Source organism: Aythya ferina (assembly GCF_964211825.1).
Source record: "Aythya ferina genome assembly, chromosome: Z".
In the NCBI taxonomy this organism is placed as follows: domain Eukaryota; kingdom Metazoa; phylum Chordata; class Aves; order Anseriformes; family Anatidae; genus Aythya; species Aythya ferina.
In genome coordinates, this window is record NC_140299.1 from 326,207 (window position 1) to 342,468 (window position 16,262).

The window sequence follows — 16,262 nt, forward strand, 5'->3', positions numbered from 1 at the left end:
AGAGACAATAGGTGTGTGTGGGCGGATGGGTCTGCCCAACGAGGGCAGCAGCAAGTGCGTCTGAACGATAGGAGGGTCGAGTTTGGGGGTGGGCTGAGCAGGGCTGTGCAGGGAACAGAGATTACGGGATGAACAGGTAGAAAATAAGCAGAAAAAACTTCAGAGAGGTCTTAAAGGGATTTTTTTTTTTTCCCATTGGCTTTGGAGGAAATGAACAGGAAGGCAGAAAGTCCCTCCTAAAACACAAGCTTTCTGTAGGAATACCTTCCGCGAGTGTAAAACTGCTTGCAGAGGAAGATTACCATTTTTGTAATAACTAAATAAAGTAGAAAAATATGATGCAAGAGAGGAAATTAGCTGCCATTTAGAGAGGAAATTAACTGCCATTTTTTAAGTTTAACCAGATTTATATATTTTTGTCAGTTAAAAAAACATGCCAACGTTAGGATTAAGACCACAGTTTCTTATAAAATCAATAGAAGCAACTTTGGGTCCGAAATAACCTCCAAAAATGGCTGTATTTAAAAAATTAAAGATAATTTCATCTTTTTCATCATTCCTTTCATCTTAAAATGTAATTTTCCAAAAATATTTTAGTTGCATTGTTAGAGCTTTCCACCAGTCTACATCTGCCCTAACTCACACCTGGGCACAGTTCTTGAGCTGCCGTGCTCGTGCCGCTGCTTCCTCTTCCCTTGCCCTCGGTTCCTGGGGCACTAAGCTCAGGCAGCGTTGTGACCCTGGAGAAGAGGATCCCACCAAACACGTCTTTCCTAGGTCCCAGCTGTTGGAGCTGTCAGGGAGAGGCAGCTTCTCTGTGCTGGCTTCGCCCCTTTGTTGTCTGTGCCCTTTTTATGGGAGATTGCGAGTGGCCGTAGGGCGCTACGTAAGGCACGATATGCGTGAAGTGCAGACGGGCCTGTGATGGATGGAGGGAGGGGAAGGGGAAGGGGAAAGCCAACATGTTGAGGGATAGCCACTGATCTACAGCAGGTGGAAAATATGTTCGCAGCTCGTTGGAGGACCAACACAGGACCCTTCTTTCCATTTCCTGCTCAGACCTGGTGGTGTTGGTTTCTCCTCCTGTGATGAGCAAACACCTGAGTCAGCAAGTAGCATCACTGGTGTCCAGAGCAAGACTTGAGACAAGCAGCCAGAACACCTTACACCTTTAGACATTCTCTCATCTTCAGCTGAACATTCAAAGCCCAGTTTGTTAGTATTTGAGCTCATTTTTGGGTTATTTGCCAATAGCCGATGGTAAATTGTCATGATCTCCAGTTCATCTTTGCTCGGTGAATTTCTTTATATATTTTCTGTTGTATTTTATAAGTTTTCCTGAGGAGCCAGGAGGGTAATGTAGTACCAATCTTTTCCCTGTTTCTATCTAAATTCAGTAATTGACATTATGGTTATATCTCATATCTTCTATTTTCTCTCCAAAATTAAAAAAAAATAATCATGTTTCCATCTTAGATGGAAAAACGTAATTTATGGTGATTTTCCTCATGCAACATTATTTTGCTCTAATTTCCATTGCTGGATCTGACTAAACGCACAGCAATCTAATCTAATTTTCACATCAAGAAATCTGACAGCTCTTTTCCCCTTGATGTCAAAATGCAGCTGAACTAAGAAAATGATAACTGTGTAGTACAACTGCTTTGGTAAAGAGTATTCATGAGTTGGTCTGCATGAAAAATTATTGCCAAGGCTCTTTTCAGCTGGGAAAATTACCACACTTTTAAAATAACTTATACCCTCCAAAAAAAGAGGAAAGAGGCATCTGGTCTTCTGAAAAGCAAAGATGAAAGCAGATTTGAAAGAAAGCAACAGGGAACATTAGGCAAATGCATATTTAAGAGGCGATGCGTGAATGCTGGGGGTTAATTCCATGGCACTGTAATCAAATGGATGAGGGAAAAATTAATCTCTGCTGCTCCATTTTTTCCTGTTAAATATTTATATTTCTTAGAGCTGAAATGGAAAGCAAAACGTGATCATCGATCTGAAAGGCTGAAGATAATGGGATCTGATGCCTTTTTTCTCCAGGCTCTTGTTGCACATGTGGTCCAGATTGATGTTCAAAGCCCTGCATGAAGCACAAGTGTAGAGTATTGGCCCAGGGCCCAGTCAACAGGTGTCCACATTATCTAAAACCAGCACAATATGCATGATTTGTCCTCTTCTTGTCCTCTGTGGCAGGGAAGCCCTTGTTACTATGGATTTTGAACTCGACTTCTTCTCAGGCTCCGAAGGTGGCAGTGTGAGGAAGCCTGCACTCCGGCTTCCTGCCCCCTTCCTCCTGCGTGCAGCAGCGCACCTTTCCCCTGCCAGCTCTCAAGCTCAGAGCATCGCTGGCCAAGGCACTGTGACCAGGCTGACCTGCACGGCTTTCAGGTGGTTTTGTCACCGTCTGTGCCTTCTGGCAACTCCCTGGCTACACTTCCGAGCTGACAATACACCTGTGTGGCACATCAGGCTTGCTCTTCAGGCCATTCTCTCCTGTTGGTCTTTGCTTCCTTGCATACTGGACCTTTGCCAGTTTATTCCAAGGCTAAATTGCCAAACATGTTCCTTTTCTGCTACCTCCTTCCGCTCCTCCTTCTCCAGCCAGTATTCAGGCTGTACCAGGAGGCACGTACACGTGTGTGTATGGCACGCATACGTAGTGCACTGGCAGAGGGTGGTGCTCTGCTCCTCTCACCTGCCATTGTTCCTCCGCACTCCTTTGTGTGTGTGGAGACCAACTGTTCATCACACAACCTAATGTTGCCCCTTCCGCTATCTTTCCCTTCAACCTTTTTCTTGTCCAACCTTTCCCCTCCCAGGTAAGCCTGTGAAAAAGGTGTCCGTGACAGGGAATGCATGAAGGAAATGAAAATATACCCAGCTGCTTTGTGCTGTTTGCATGAGGGGCAGATTCCAAGCAAGCCTTGCAAGCACCTCTCTGTTTGGCCATTGAGCTCTAATCTAGCTCCCCACATGTTTTCTTACTGACTGTGATCAGTGTCAGCAGCGAGCTGTGACACAAAGCTGGGTGCTGACAGGTCCAGTGGCTGCTCTGCCTGTGGCCCTGCAGGGAGCAGATGGCGCCTCAGAGCGCTTGAAAGGGCATCAGGAAGGGCCACAGCCAGCGCAGGAGGTCTCGCAGCCAGGACGGAGAGCTTACCGAGAAGGGTCCCCATGGGAGAAGCAGAGGAGGAAAGAGAGAATGAACATCATCAGATTAGCAGGCTGGCAAGAAAGGTTTTCCTGCTGTGTCACACCAGTTCTATGAATTATTTTTCAATGTTTAATTTGGCATCCTTTGTGAGATTGAGTACTTTTCTGTGATGAGGGAATCCCTGGGCTGTGGAAAAGATCATGGGTTAGTAGGGATACTCTAGTGAAGAATCAGCCAGAGTGATTTTTTTTTAATGTCCCTGTGATGCCAATGTGACTAGAATGCTTGGTAGCTGTAGAAGTCATGTACATGTAACTATTTGCATTGGTCTGTGTATTTCTGTTAGCAGTTAGAAATGCCTAAGTGACATGCACTAAAGCATGTTTTGTGCTGCTGCTGGGTGTATGTGCAGGCATGCTTAGGAATTTGTCTTCCTAACACAAATCACTTTGGACAGCTACAGTGTGTTCCCCCGAAGTGGTTCTGCATAGATAACTGGATTATAGTTCCTGCTGTTAATGTTTGATCTTGATTTTTAGATCATTATGTTTCCTTTTTTGGAAATGCTTGAAACTGTGTGGTGGTTTACCATCTGTTAGAAAATATGTATACCCATTTTCAAAATCATGTTAAACTTCAGATTTATTTTATTTGCAGGTGCACACAGCAAGATGCTGCACTTCACTGTACAATATCTGGAAACTGGCAGCTAGAATGACCTGCTACTCAACCCTTGTTGAGAGGGAATCTCACACAAAAATTGAAACTTCCCCAGAATTGGTTGCTGACCTAAATGACAGTGGGAAGCTTCAGAGTAAAATGAGGAACATTTTTTACAATACAAGTGTTACTCTTAAGAGGGTGACCCCATGTTAATTTCAACAAATTCCAACTCACCAAGAGTCAGTGTTTTATTGCATGAGAAGCCCAAAAGTATCATTCCCATGTGAGAAATCCCGCAGACGCTTGCCTAACATGGAAGACAACATGGATGCAAAAAATGTATTTGAAACACAGGAAAATATATGCTGCCTTAGGGATGCATCAGAGAATGGTGATGACCTAATTAATTTTAACAGTATGGTCTGCGTCGCTGCTGGAGAAGCAGAGAAATACTGCATCGGTCAGGTGCATTCCCACCCTACAGATCTAATCACTGATCACACAGACATTTGTTGCCTTAAAGTGGAAGACTCGGTTTCTTGTCCACCTCCAGCTGAAGTCCAGACACACGGAAAGACTGGGTTCAGTAGACCTCTAACCATGAATGCCCTGTTGAGTGAGCAGGCAGATACTCCGGTAGTAAATCAGAATTATTTTACAAAACATGATTCTGAAAATTCTGGAGGCATTTTGGAGGCTTGTGCAAGTGTAAGTGATGACTTTTCCGATGGTGTCCTAGAGTATTTTGAATGTTCAGATGTGCTGACAGCACATGAAAATGAAATCTGGGAAAAGAAATTACAGTTTTTATTAGAAAGTGGTGATGAAGATGATTTAAAACTGAGTAAGGATTGTGATGGGTGTGCTTACTTCCTCAGTGAGATGCCGTGTCTGTTCCGAGTGTCAGATAACACTACGCCTATGGATACTACCATTGGCTTCTGTGGTCATCACTCAAAATTCAAAGGAGTAAATGTAAGGAGAGACCCCTCTACATACAGCCAGTCAACTTTGCAGGCAGAGATGACTCTAGCTGTTGGACAACACCGAGATAAAACTACCAGTGTGAAAGACGAAGAGAAGGGTAAAGTGCCTGTTGCATCTGCTGTCATTGAAAATGAGCGTCTCCGAACTGAAGAAGAAAATAATGGAGTTGGCCAGACAGATTTCTCAACCAGCAAACCTCAGAACGTGGATAATGTACATGCAAAGGCAGACTCCTCTGCTGGTGGCATAGGTACTGCTTTGACAAATCAGGCTTCAGAGACAATGACAGAAAACAAGGTGGACGAGAACTTGCTAGGTGAAAGCTCATTGCTGCTAGAGGAGGGGAGAAGAAATTCATCAGAGGAAAATGCAAGGCATGCTGTCTCTACCTTAACAGAAACTCTAACAAGAAACCTTTTAAAGTTGCTAAACCCTATAGAGCTCTGCAGATATGTTGGTAATATAGGGCAATCTTTTCAGGCTGCTGCAGAGGTGAGGGAATCCAGTGCTTTGTTTCCCAGTCAGGAAGGGGTCTTTTCAGCACAAATGTGTGAGGAGACAGAAAGCTTGCAAATGCAGGCTGGTTTGTGTCGTACAGAAGAGGCGGATAAAGACTGTCATTGGGAACAGAAAAAGACTCGGGGCCCGTCTGAGCAAAATCAGGTGCCAGATGACAACGTCTCACCCCGGGTAAGTAAAGTGCTTATCATTTAACAGAAAGAGTGGTTTGACTGATTTTGTTCCTGTTTGTCAGAAAATAATGCAAATTTAAATTACTTTGAAAGACACTATTCATGCACTTCTGAATGACAGCTACGTCTGGGAAGGAAATCTGGTTTTGAAAAAGGCCCAAATAAACCATAAGCTGTTCTAATTATAGAGTGAGACTGATAATAGTAAGAGGCACTAATGGGACTCTGGACAGCTGGATAGAGAAATCTGATATTTAGGCTACTGCATAGGTCTTATCAAAGCAATGTTTCTTTCAACTCAGAAGTTTTCTCACATCCCTGTTGTGAGCAGAGAACATTTTGATTTACTTTCTTTTCAGTTTACACTCAAAGAACAAAATTGTGTCCAGTTACGGAGCTGGAAATTTAAAACAAGTAAACAGAGCTTTGCTCTGAATTCTATCAAGGGGGGAGAATTTAATCCAGAGAATTAATGTTACAGAAGCGTATGGACCTTTTTTTTTTAAAAGTAAATCAATGAAAGATTTAGGTATTCCGTGGAAATGTAAAGAGCAGTTACAAATCAAAAACCCAAGCTGATACTCTCCAAGTACTTAAATATTTTATGCTGTTGGGCAGGAAATTGACCAGGGAAATCAGTACAGATGTGCTGACTGATACGATGCCCCACCAGTTTTCATAACCAGGAGAATTGGATCATACTTTTTATTTCACATAGTAAAGTCTGAAGATATATATTTATGAGTATTAAATCATGAATAATCTTATTATCACCCACTTCGCTGATTTTAAAGTGCATAGCCAAGTGCACAGAAAAACAGTTATGACAAATAAGCACAAGCTTTTTTTCACATGCTCTACTTCATCTGTATTCTTTAAGCAAATATCTCTCCCAGTTCTGAATCACAGATTGACTTTAATCTGACCGCTGGGGTGTCTTAAGCAATGAAAAATCACTGATTTCTTCTGCCTGAAAAGCATCCATAAGTTTCTCTGTTTTTATGGTACATAAAATTCCAATCACATTTTAGCAGCACTTAATGTTCTTATGATGGAGAATAGCCCCTTATTGGAATTAACCTACTGAGATTTTCTTGACAGTGTGTGTTGCCATGGTTTGCATGAGGCATTTTTTTCATTTTTTTTCAACTTGCGGTATAACCGTTTAAATCCCAGAACCCTACTAGCACAGAGCAGCTGTTATGTTACTGTAAGTGCTGTGGCTAGGTTTCAGATTGGCGAGTTCAGATTAGACTCCTGCTACCTGCAGCCAAGAGGTATTAGTTCTTTGAGCATCCATGATCAAAACTCTGTATTAGTTAAAAATTAAGTAGGAAAGAAATATCAGCGTACAGAAAAGGGCTAGAGATGAGCAGAAGCCAAACCCTGTGTTTTAGACAGTCCTTGGGTACAGGATAACTCTGTCAAGTGGTTAGCATACTCTTGTTCTGAGTATTACATTTATACCATGTGCCACAGATCCAACAGGCGAGTCTGGCAGGCTAGACTTGTAATTTGTACAAGTTTAAATACAGAACTATGATTTCTTCTTTCTGTCAGGGTAGGGTGATAGCTACAAACCAGAAACCTCAGACGTTAACAAATACTTTAAAAAACAAACAAACAAACAACAACAAAAAAACAAACAACAAAAAACCCTTTCATTTCAATTTAGGTCTACAGTTCAGGCCTGTGTCAAGCAGCAGTCGCATATTTTAATTCTATCACTTTTTTTCTTCTTCTTTTTTTTTTTTTTTTTTTTTTTTTTTTTGTAGAATCAAGGTGCCAGTCTTAAAATCTCTATCCAGAATTGTGATAGAGAATGTATGGAGCCTGAAATAGCAAAGGAAGGCATCCTCATAACTTGCCAGAATGCAGAAAACATCCATTCAGCTTCAGAATGTACTGAAAAGCCACTACAAGCAAAAAATGGAAGTTTACAAACCTATTCTCAACACCATGCTCCTTGTGATAAGAGAGAAAGTTGTCACCAGCAAGTCTTCTGGGAACAAGGGAAGGATATTAGTAGTAATGGCAACAAATCAAAGAAAGACATTTCACCTTTTCCCTTATGGGACGCAGACTCTGTTCCTGATAAACAAGAAAGTTTATGTGCTGTTCTCTCTTCTGCAAAGCTGTGTGATGAGCCAAAGGAGGGAGGGCAAAGGTATGGTTTTGATTCGCATGACGGCAATGACAGAGATACTCTCTGCAGTGTATCATGTGATGAGTCTCTGTTTGAAGCTAATCCCAAGTCAGTTCTGGAATCTGGAGAACCTGGGTGCAAAGGAGATGCCGATTTATCTGCAGTGCATGACAAGCTCTGGAAACTTCTTCAAGAAGATGACTCAGACTATCAAATCCCATTTGAAAACTGGGGAATCACAAGTTTGGAGGTAAGGCTGACAGATACCAAAGTCACAGAACTGAACTCTGTGCAAGAGACCTGTTCTGATCATCCTTTGCCCTCAAATTTCATAGAACAGCAGGAACCTATTACAGAGCCACCTACTAGACAAAGAACAGAGAAAGAAGACTGCACTGTCTCTAACGTCCTACTGAAAACAGATGAAGCATGTAACAGTGCATCCATAGAAAACTTTTCTCTTACACGAGTGGTAGAAGCAGATGGTTTATGTATCAGTTCTAGCACTGAATATAAAACAGAAACACCATCCACTTGTATTTCAGAAAATAGTATCTTAAATACAGAGGAGTGCTTTGAGCAGAAGCCAAATCAAACATTAATTGTCAATAATGGAGCCGTTCAAACGACTGTTTCTCGGGAAGGAAAGCTTACCATTCATAACACTTTCCAAACATGTGATACAGATTCTCAAAGATTAAAAAATGCTCAGAGTAGTAACTTAGCATGTGATAAACAAAACCCAGCTTACATGTCAGATAAGTCATGTTGGACAACTGGACAATTACCTCATACTGAGCGGAACATATCCTTGATAAATGAGAATATGACTGAGACCACAGATAAAGATGCTGGTAAAGACTGTCATTTTAAAGACTGTTACCTAGAAAGAAAAAAACTGGCATATTTCCCTGAGGAGAAAGTTATTTTCCCCAGTAATTCCTCTGTTGAAAATACCCATCAGTTTACACATGAAAAACACTCTTCTGTTAACACCATACATAGAAGTTATGAAAATAATTTACAAGAAAAAAGAAATCACTCAGAGTTGAATGCACAAAATGGCACTAATTATAGCAGGTATCATCCTTCAAAAAATTATGACTCTCAAGATTTTCAAGTTGTTTCTAATACACAGAAATGTAGTTACACAATGAAATTGCCTAATTTCATTAAGACTCCTGAAACCATAACATGTAAGAATCTACCCCAAAATGTGCACCAAATGACAGAATTAGAAAAACAAGAAGTGATGTTCACTGCCTCTCCTGAGAGTCCCATTTTAACAGATTTCTTTGTAAAAGTGCCCAAATATGAACCAAGTAAACCAGGAAAAGAACAGAGAGCCATTTTCATAGGTGATGAACAAAGGGCTGAAACATCCTGTGACTCTGGAGTTAGGCATGTTTCCGAGAGTCAGCCTGCAGTTTCCCCTCATAACATGTCTGAACAACATCTATTTTTTGCTGACAACACCTTTAAGTTTGACGAAGAGTTAAAAACAGATTCTTTGAAAAGTCCCACGTATGCCTCTGGGAATGTAACGTCAGTGTCAGTTAGTACCCTGCTGCCTAGAAAGGTTCAGAATGAGTACTGCACAGTAGCAAAGGAAGATTGTAGAGACATCGGTAATCAGATGGATCTCCAGCAACAGGGTGTAAGAGAAACATCACCATTCATACCTGTAAGGCAGTCAGAGGGCTCTCTTAACAGTGTAGCAGCAATGGGGTGTTCTGGCACAGGAAGTCGCGTACAAACAGAATGCACGCAAACTGCTGTCAAAGGAGATGAAAAATTGACTAAGTTGGAAGCTTTCTGCGAAGCATTGCAGGATCACATCCATAGGGTACCAGAAGAAAATAAGGAGGAAGCAATCTTGCGTGGAAATAAACAAGACATTCAAAGAACTACTGAATACAACCTGGATGCTGCTAAAATGAAGTCTCCTTTGCATGCTTTAATTAGCTCCAAGGCTCAGAGGCGGATTAGGAATAGTATCACTAAGCAGTCCTCTCCTGACTTGATCACTTCCAGCAAGCCGGCTGAGGTTGATTGTTCAATGAAGTCTACTGAGCATAATAAAGACAAAGAAGTCATGACTTCAGAGACTGCACTAAGTGCTTTAGTTAACTTGCCAGCAGTTGATTCAGGGGACAACCGCTTTCTTCAAAGGCAGCCACCCTACAGCAGGACTCAGCCACACTCCTTAGCATTGGCCACATATGATCCGTTCTCAGTCAGTGTGGAAAGGCCAGAAGATCAAGAAGGGTCAAAGTCCTGCCAGACATCACCAACTGTTGCTGAGTCTGAGCCCATCAAATGTAAACACACAGCAAAGAGTGAGAACTTAGCTACTGGAGCAAAGAAGAAGTTACCACCAGCAACACTGTCGAAGAAACCCCGACTGGAGGAGAGAGGAAATGTCAGCAAGGATCCTAGCTGTGTTAGAAGTGAGGCAAACGTGATTCATAAAGAAAATAGAAAAGAGCAAAGGACACTAATTTTGAAAAAGGATAGCAAAGGTAAGAGAAAACTGATTGTCATTTCTGTCCTTTCCCATCCTTATGACTCCAGTAGGAAGTTCAAATTCGTTAAACCCACTGCAAGCCTCCCTCAGTTGAAATCTTAGCAGTCAAAAGTGTCCTGCCCTCACTGATGTTATTTACAGTTCTGTGAACTTAATAACTACTGCTATCCTCATGCCACAGAGCTGGTACCTCCCTAGCATCCTTTTCCCTGCTGACAAATATATTTATTATTTTTTATCCTTTTTGAAAAGCCTACTATTCACTTGTCTCTTCAAGTCAGTTTCCAGGGCTGTGTAGCAGGATGGTAGCACCTAACTGCACACAACACAGTGGCGGCAAGCCCAGTCCTAGCATGTCATTTCGTTCCTGCAGGGCGGTGTTCCCAGTTACGCTCCCACACTGCAGCTCCCAAATGCAATTACTCTCTCTTGGTTACCAAATGGTTTTACTGCTAGCAAAGTATTATTGTTACTTGTAGGGTGCCACTGATAAACAGAATGTTTTGCAGTCCTGTCTGATGACTGATGGCTGGTTCTGTATCCCTTTTCACCACGATTGGTCAGAAATGACACTGATGAAATTAGCATTATTAAACTGACATAAGAAGCACATAATTCAGATGAGAATTGGGTTGCTTGTCAGAGTCTCCAGGAGATTGCTAACGGATAAAATGCAGACAGGAGTAGTAGCAGCATAACAGCTCAACAGATGAGGTGTTTGTGGTTTCCATGGATACTTTGCAAGGGCCAAGGTCTTATGTTCGCCTTCTGACATTGTCTTTTATGTTCACATCATGAAATAATTTTAAAGATAAGAGCAAGACTGAATAGTGACTAATGGTAGGCTAAACAGCTCTGAAGCTCTTCAGAGATTCAAATTATAGTGAAGTCTGGTCAGAGTTCAGTTTTCCAATCACATAGAAAGAGAAAAAAAACAACTTTATTCAAAAATGTGTCCTTTGCAAGCATGTTTGTCTACAAGAAATGACTGTGAAAGGGAATAATGGGAGACAAGCTATACTGAGCAAGAAAAAGGACTGGACACAGTGAGAATTTGCTGTAGGTGTCTGCTATACACCTGCAGGCCCATCAGCGATAACTGAGAGCAGAGCTAAAGTGGAAATTACCAGAGAACCAAATGTGTGGGAGAAGGAGAGACACATTTCTTCAAAGTAGAACAAGCAAACTGCAACTACCGAGAAAAAACAGACCTTTTCCGTGTATCTGAGCCTATACTTGAAAAATGTTGTCCATATTCAGGCTGAATTTTGTTCTCCTGCTTCTGTTCTGCTGCATTCTAGACTGAAGGGAATGTGTGTTTGTATTTTAGAGTGTTTGCATGGGCCTCTTCCCGGCATTACGGGGAGGTTGCCGTGGCTAGCCCGGTATGCACTCAGAGTGTGCTCCTGTGTATTTTTTTACCTCCGGGAGAAAGGGCTTTGTGGCTGAGGCAGGAAAACTGGAGCCTTTAGTTCTATTTCCAGTACTGTCGCATACTCGGTGCTGTTTTAGCCCTGATTCAGCAGGATTCTTAGGCCTAAGGACTTAAGTGGCTGCAAGTCAAACATAGCAACGAATTCCAGGTGCCTGACCCTTTGGGTCGGATTTAGCATTCCTTAGGCGTTAGGTGGGGAAAGTTAGACTGCTGGCAGGGGACCAGCGAGGAGATGTGTCATGCCAGCTCACTCAGAAGAGACTGGAGCGAGCCAACAAACAGTTTTAGCAGAGAGCCAGGTTATCGGGACCTTCCTGGACTGGGCAGGGTGCTTTATTTCTGGAACCTGAATAATTCTGCAATTTTCTCTGCACAGCGGTCAGTGTTAAGTAAAAGAACCATGTCCTGGGTCTGGAAAAGTAGGGACTTGCTTTAGAAGCAGGAAATTGATTCTTTGAAGTAAAGGCCACTGCCGTTACCAAATGCCATGTCATTGCTAGAGCAAATATCTAACCAGAGTGTGGATTCCTCCCTCCAGCTGTGTTTTAAAAGAAATGAAGCCATTACTGCATCTTGAAAAACGCCTGATCCTGGCCATGTGCATTAGGTGTGCTCCAAGAACACCTCGGAGCCTGAGCATCTTCCGGGACTTGGAGTCATTTCTCTTAAAGGCCGTGATTAGATAAAAAATGCACCACATACAAGGATTCAGTTAATATGAACTCTGATCATGTAACCGTATGGTATGCTGTACCATTTTGGTGTCTCTTTTTTAGCATCAAAGCCAGCTGATTCTTCAGTCAGAGAGAATGTGTTCACAGTAAGAAACAATGTTATTCTGATGTATTTTCAGACTAGAAATTCCCTTTGGTCCTGTTCTATAAATTCAGAATATCTTTGCATTGAAAACATTTCCATTGGCTGGGTGGGGCACTGAATCAGTCTTTTAAAACCTCCGTATTTTAAAACCTTGGTTTTATCAGTAATGTCAGATTCACGTGAACAATATCTGCAAAATGTTCTGGGATTCCTTTAAACTGCCAAAACACTGTAATTATCTTCTAATCCTAAACTGTGGCTCTTCTGTTTCAAGCTCCCAAGCTGCTGAAGAAAATCCAAGCAGAGTTGTTCCCTGACTGCTCTGGAAATGTTAAGCTGTGCTGCCAGTTTGGAAACATTCATGGGGACTCCACCATTACATGGACTAAAGACTCCAAGTTACTAGCTCGACTGCAGAGAAAGTGAGTAAATGTTTCTGATGGGCTGCTAATTTCTGAACAGCGGTTGAGAAAATACTAAATGTGCCAGTAATTCACTCTTTAATGTAACAACATTAGTATGATAGGTGCAAAAAAAAAGTTAAAATAGGGTAATTAAGAAGTGTTTTTCACATAGAGCATTAATATTTGTTACAGTTTGCATTCCATCACCTGCAATTCCTCTCAGCCCATTCATAACCAGTCTCATCCAACTTCCAAGTACAGTAAAAGATCATCTGAAGTTTCAACCTCAACACCCAGGCCAAATGATATAAACACGCCTGGTTAATATGTGGCGGGCTGTCTGCCCTTGTGTGGTGGTAGTGAATTGCTGAAACAACTAACATGCAATGTAGAGCTTGATGTGATCACTCCTTTGAACTTTATATTCCGTATCAAATGGAGCTTGAAGCTTGTTGGACTAAAAGATGGAGTTGCATTTAAGGAAAAATGATCTCTTCCCTCTGCCCAGCCAGTTAACCTGACTCTGAGTGACTAGAGGCAGGGCAATGAGAAGACTGGAAAACAAAAGCTTCCTAAGGCCTTTATCAGGGTCTTGTCCAGCTTCTCCTAAAACAACATCTTCATGGAACAAGTTATTTTCTTCCATTACAGTAATAACCTTCTTATAAAATAGCTCTTAAAATTTGTTTATAGTGCTTCAAAAATTAAGTTAACGTTTTCTAAAACAAAACAAAACAAAAATGTTTCTATCAGAAGGCACAATTTTGCAAAAATCAAAAATATTTATAGGAAGGCATCTGCCAAGATGCTATTTTAAGTTGAGAGGAAACATTGAATGAATTGGATAGACTACTCATATTATTCTGATTCTTGTTTTAACTACATTGATTTTGATTATTGCATTACCATATTGGTAATGGATATTACCACATCAATTTTTTTATTGTTATATAATATTATCTGCTAAGTAATGTTGCAGTGTTTCAATAAAGAAAAATATTTGGTAATATTTTGGTAACAAAATATTTGAATTTTTACTTCATGGGATAACATGCCATTGCTAAGTGTTTTCAGATATTCCCATGCAGAGTTTTTTCAAATATTTTAAGTATCAACGAGAAGACACCCTTTATAACTTCTTGGAGATATACCCTATCTTACCATTACCATCATACTTTACATATTTGCCATGGCATGAATGGGAACTTTAGAATGCCTTTTGGTGTGATTCAATTCGTTTTATCTGGATTAAGTTGAAGTACTTTTCTCTCAGAATATAGTATGATCAGCTATTGTGAAACACTTAATAGGGTGAATGGTTCTAAATGGGGTGAAATGAAATATTTTCTCTACTTGCAGCATATGTGAATCGGTCTTGGCAGTGACAGGCAGAAATTCCAGGAAAAGATACATGGAAATATCTTTTAGAGGTATTAATGTGGAAAATTAATGTATTCTGTTCCAGTGCCCAGGATGACTCTCCTGTCTCTTTGGCGATAGCTAAAGCCAGTGACAAAGACCAAGGAATGTATTATTGCTGCTTGAATAATATATATGGAAAGGTAACTGCGGAGTTTAATCTGACTTCTGAAGGTAAATCCTAGTTTATAATTTGAATTAATAACAACAATGGCAGTTTTCATTCATACTTCTTGAAAATCTCTTTGTTTCCTTGTAGTCCTGGAACATCTTTCAAGTTTTCAGAATTTTGAAGGTAAGTACACGCGTCTGGTTAATTGTGTGCTTAAATCTTTGTTCCTTCTTATTTTCAAATAGAACAAACGATGGAAAAATATAACCAAAATAATTAGCAGTATTTTCACCCAAGATGTGTACCTTCTGATTTGGTGGTACAAACTGTTTTCAAATCTTTTTACCACCCAGGTAAACTGGGTCTACAGTTGCTTAACATTATCAGAAAGTTACTAAGAAGCTGCACTGTCTTTGTGAATTTGACCCAAGATATGATAGTGTGAGCTATAAGAAGCACTTCTGAACCCTCTTAATAAGAAAATGAGCAGATATACATAAACAGTTATAACGAACTGTGTTTGGTTAGGAAATGGCTAGGCTGTAGCGGTGCAATCAGTTTCAGTTGAGTCACCTAATTTGTACTAAATCCTTGTTTTTATCTCTTGTCCATTTATAGGATCATAACATAATTCAGGTTGGAAGGGACCCCAGAGGGTCATCTTCTGCTCAAAGCAGGGTTAACTGTGGGGTGAGACCAAGAGGCTTAAGGCTTTATACAACAAGATCTTGAAAACATCTAGGGATGGAGACTGCACGGTATCTCTGTGCCACTGCTTGACTGTTCTTGTGAAAAAGTTTCTTCTTATATCCAGACTGAACATCTCTTGTTTCAATTTACATCAGTTGTCTGTCATCCTCTCACTATGCACCATTGTGCAGAGCTTCATGCCATCTTCTTGATAAGCTTCATAGTTTTATGCACCAGCTGCTGTTAGGTTCCCTGAAGCCTTCTCTTTTCCAGGCTGAGCAAGCCCCATTCCCTCAGACTCTCTTCATATGCCAGGTGCTCCAGGCCCCTCATCATCTTGGTGGCCCACTGCTGAAAGTGGTTCGGTTGTTTGAATGTCTTTACTGTACTGGGGGCCCCAGACGAGATATAGTGTTCCAGATATGGTCTCACTTCTCTTGATCTGCTGGCTGTCTTACTGTTGACACAGCCCTGGTGCAATTGGCCTTTGCTGCCAGGGTGCACTGGCAGCTCATATTCATTTGTGTCCCTAAGACTCCCAGCAGTGCCCTTTCAGCAGAGCTGTTCCCCAGCCAGGCTGTGCTGTTGCAAGAGACTTTTCCTTCCCAGGTGCAGGACTTTCCATTTGCCCTAGTGGAATTTCATGAGGTTCCTGTTGGCCCAATCCTCCAGCCTATGCGGGTTCCCCTGAGCGACAGCCCTGCGCTAGAGCATGTTGTCTGTTCCCCCAGTTTGATGTCACCTGCAATTTTATGAGCAAACACTCCATTGCTTCTTCCAGGTCTTTGGCAAAGATGTTAAAAGAGGACAAGGTGAAGATTGGACCCCTGTGGTACTCCGCTTGTTACATTAACCACTGCTTCCTGAGCCTGATGATCTCACCAGTTTTCTACTCATATGCTTATTCACTTGTCTAAACTGGATACAAGAATATTGTGAGACAGCTTCAAAAGCCTTGCTAAAGTCAAGTTAAATGACAGCCACTCCTCTTCACATCTCAACAGATCCAGTTATTTTATAACAGAAGGTCTGGCAGGATTTAACCCTTATCTTCCTCCTTCTCCTTCATGGTTCATAAATATGTTCCAAGACAATTCACTCTGTGTTTTTTTCCAGGGACTGAAGTGAGGCCAACCAGCCTCACTTCCAGTTCTCTACATTGTTCTTTTGGCCTTTTTTGAGGATGAGTGCAATGCTTGCTT

The 16,262-nt window shown here is 41.3% G+C and overlaps 1 protein-coding gene across 4 annotated transcripts in view; it reads left to right on the forward strand.

Annotated features, from left to right (window-relative positions):
- The window catches only part of LOC311426674 (alpha-protein kinase 2-like), a 70,142-nt gene that overhangs the window by 6,121 nt on the left and 47,759 nt on the right, over positions 1-16,262 (forward strand). For 3 of the 4 annotated variants that reach the window (XR_014686965.1, XM_084503201.1, XM_084503200.1), the window contains exons 3-7: positions 3,824-5,506; positions 7,284-10,176; positions 12,710-12,857; positions 14,305-14,432; positions 14,518-14,553. Coding sequence is in view for 3 of the 4 variants with exons in the window: in XM_084503201.1 (XP_084359327.1) it covers positions 4,085-5,506; positions 7,284-10,176; positions 12,710-12,857; positions 14,305-14,432; positions 14,518-14,553 (4,627 nt within the window). In the remaining variant the exon portion in view is untranslated. The remainder of the gene's footprint in view (positions 1-3,823; positions 5,507-7,283; positions 10,177-12,709; positions 12,858-14,304; positions 14,433-14,517; positions 14,554-16,262) is intronic. The other variant, XM_084503202.1, reaches the window with a different exon arrangement.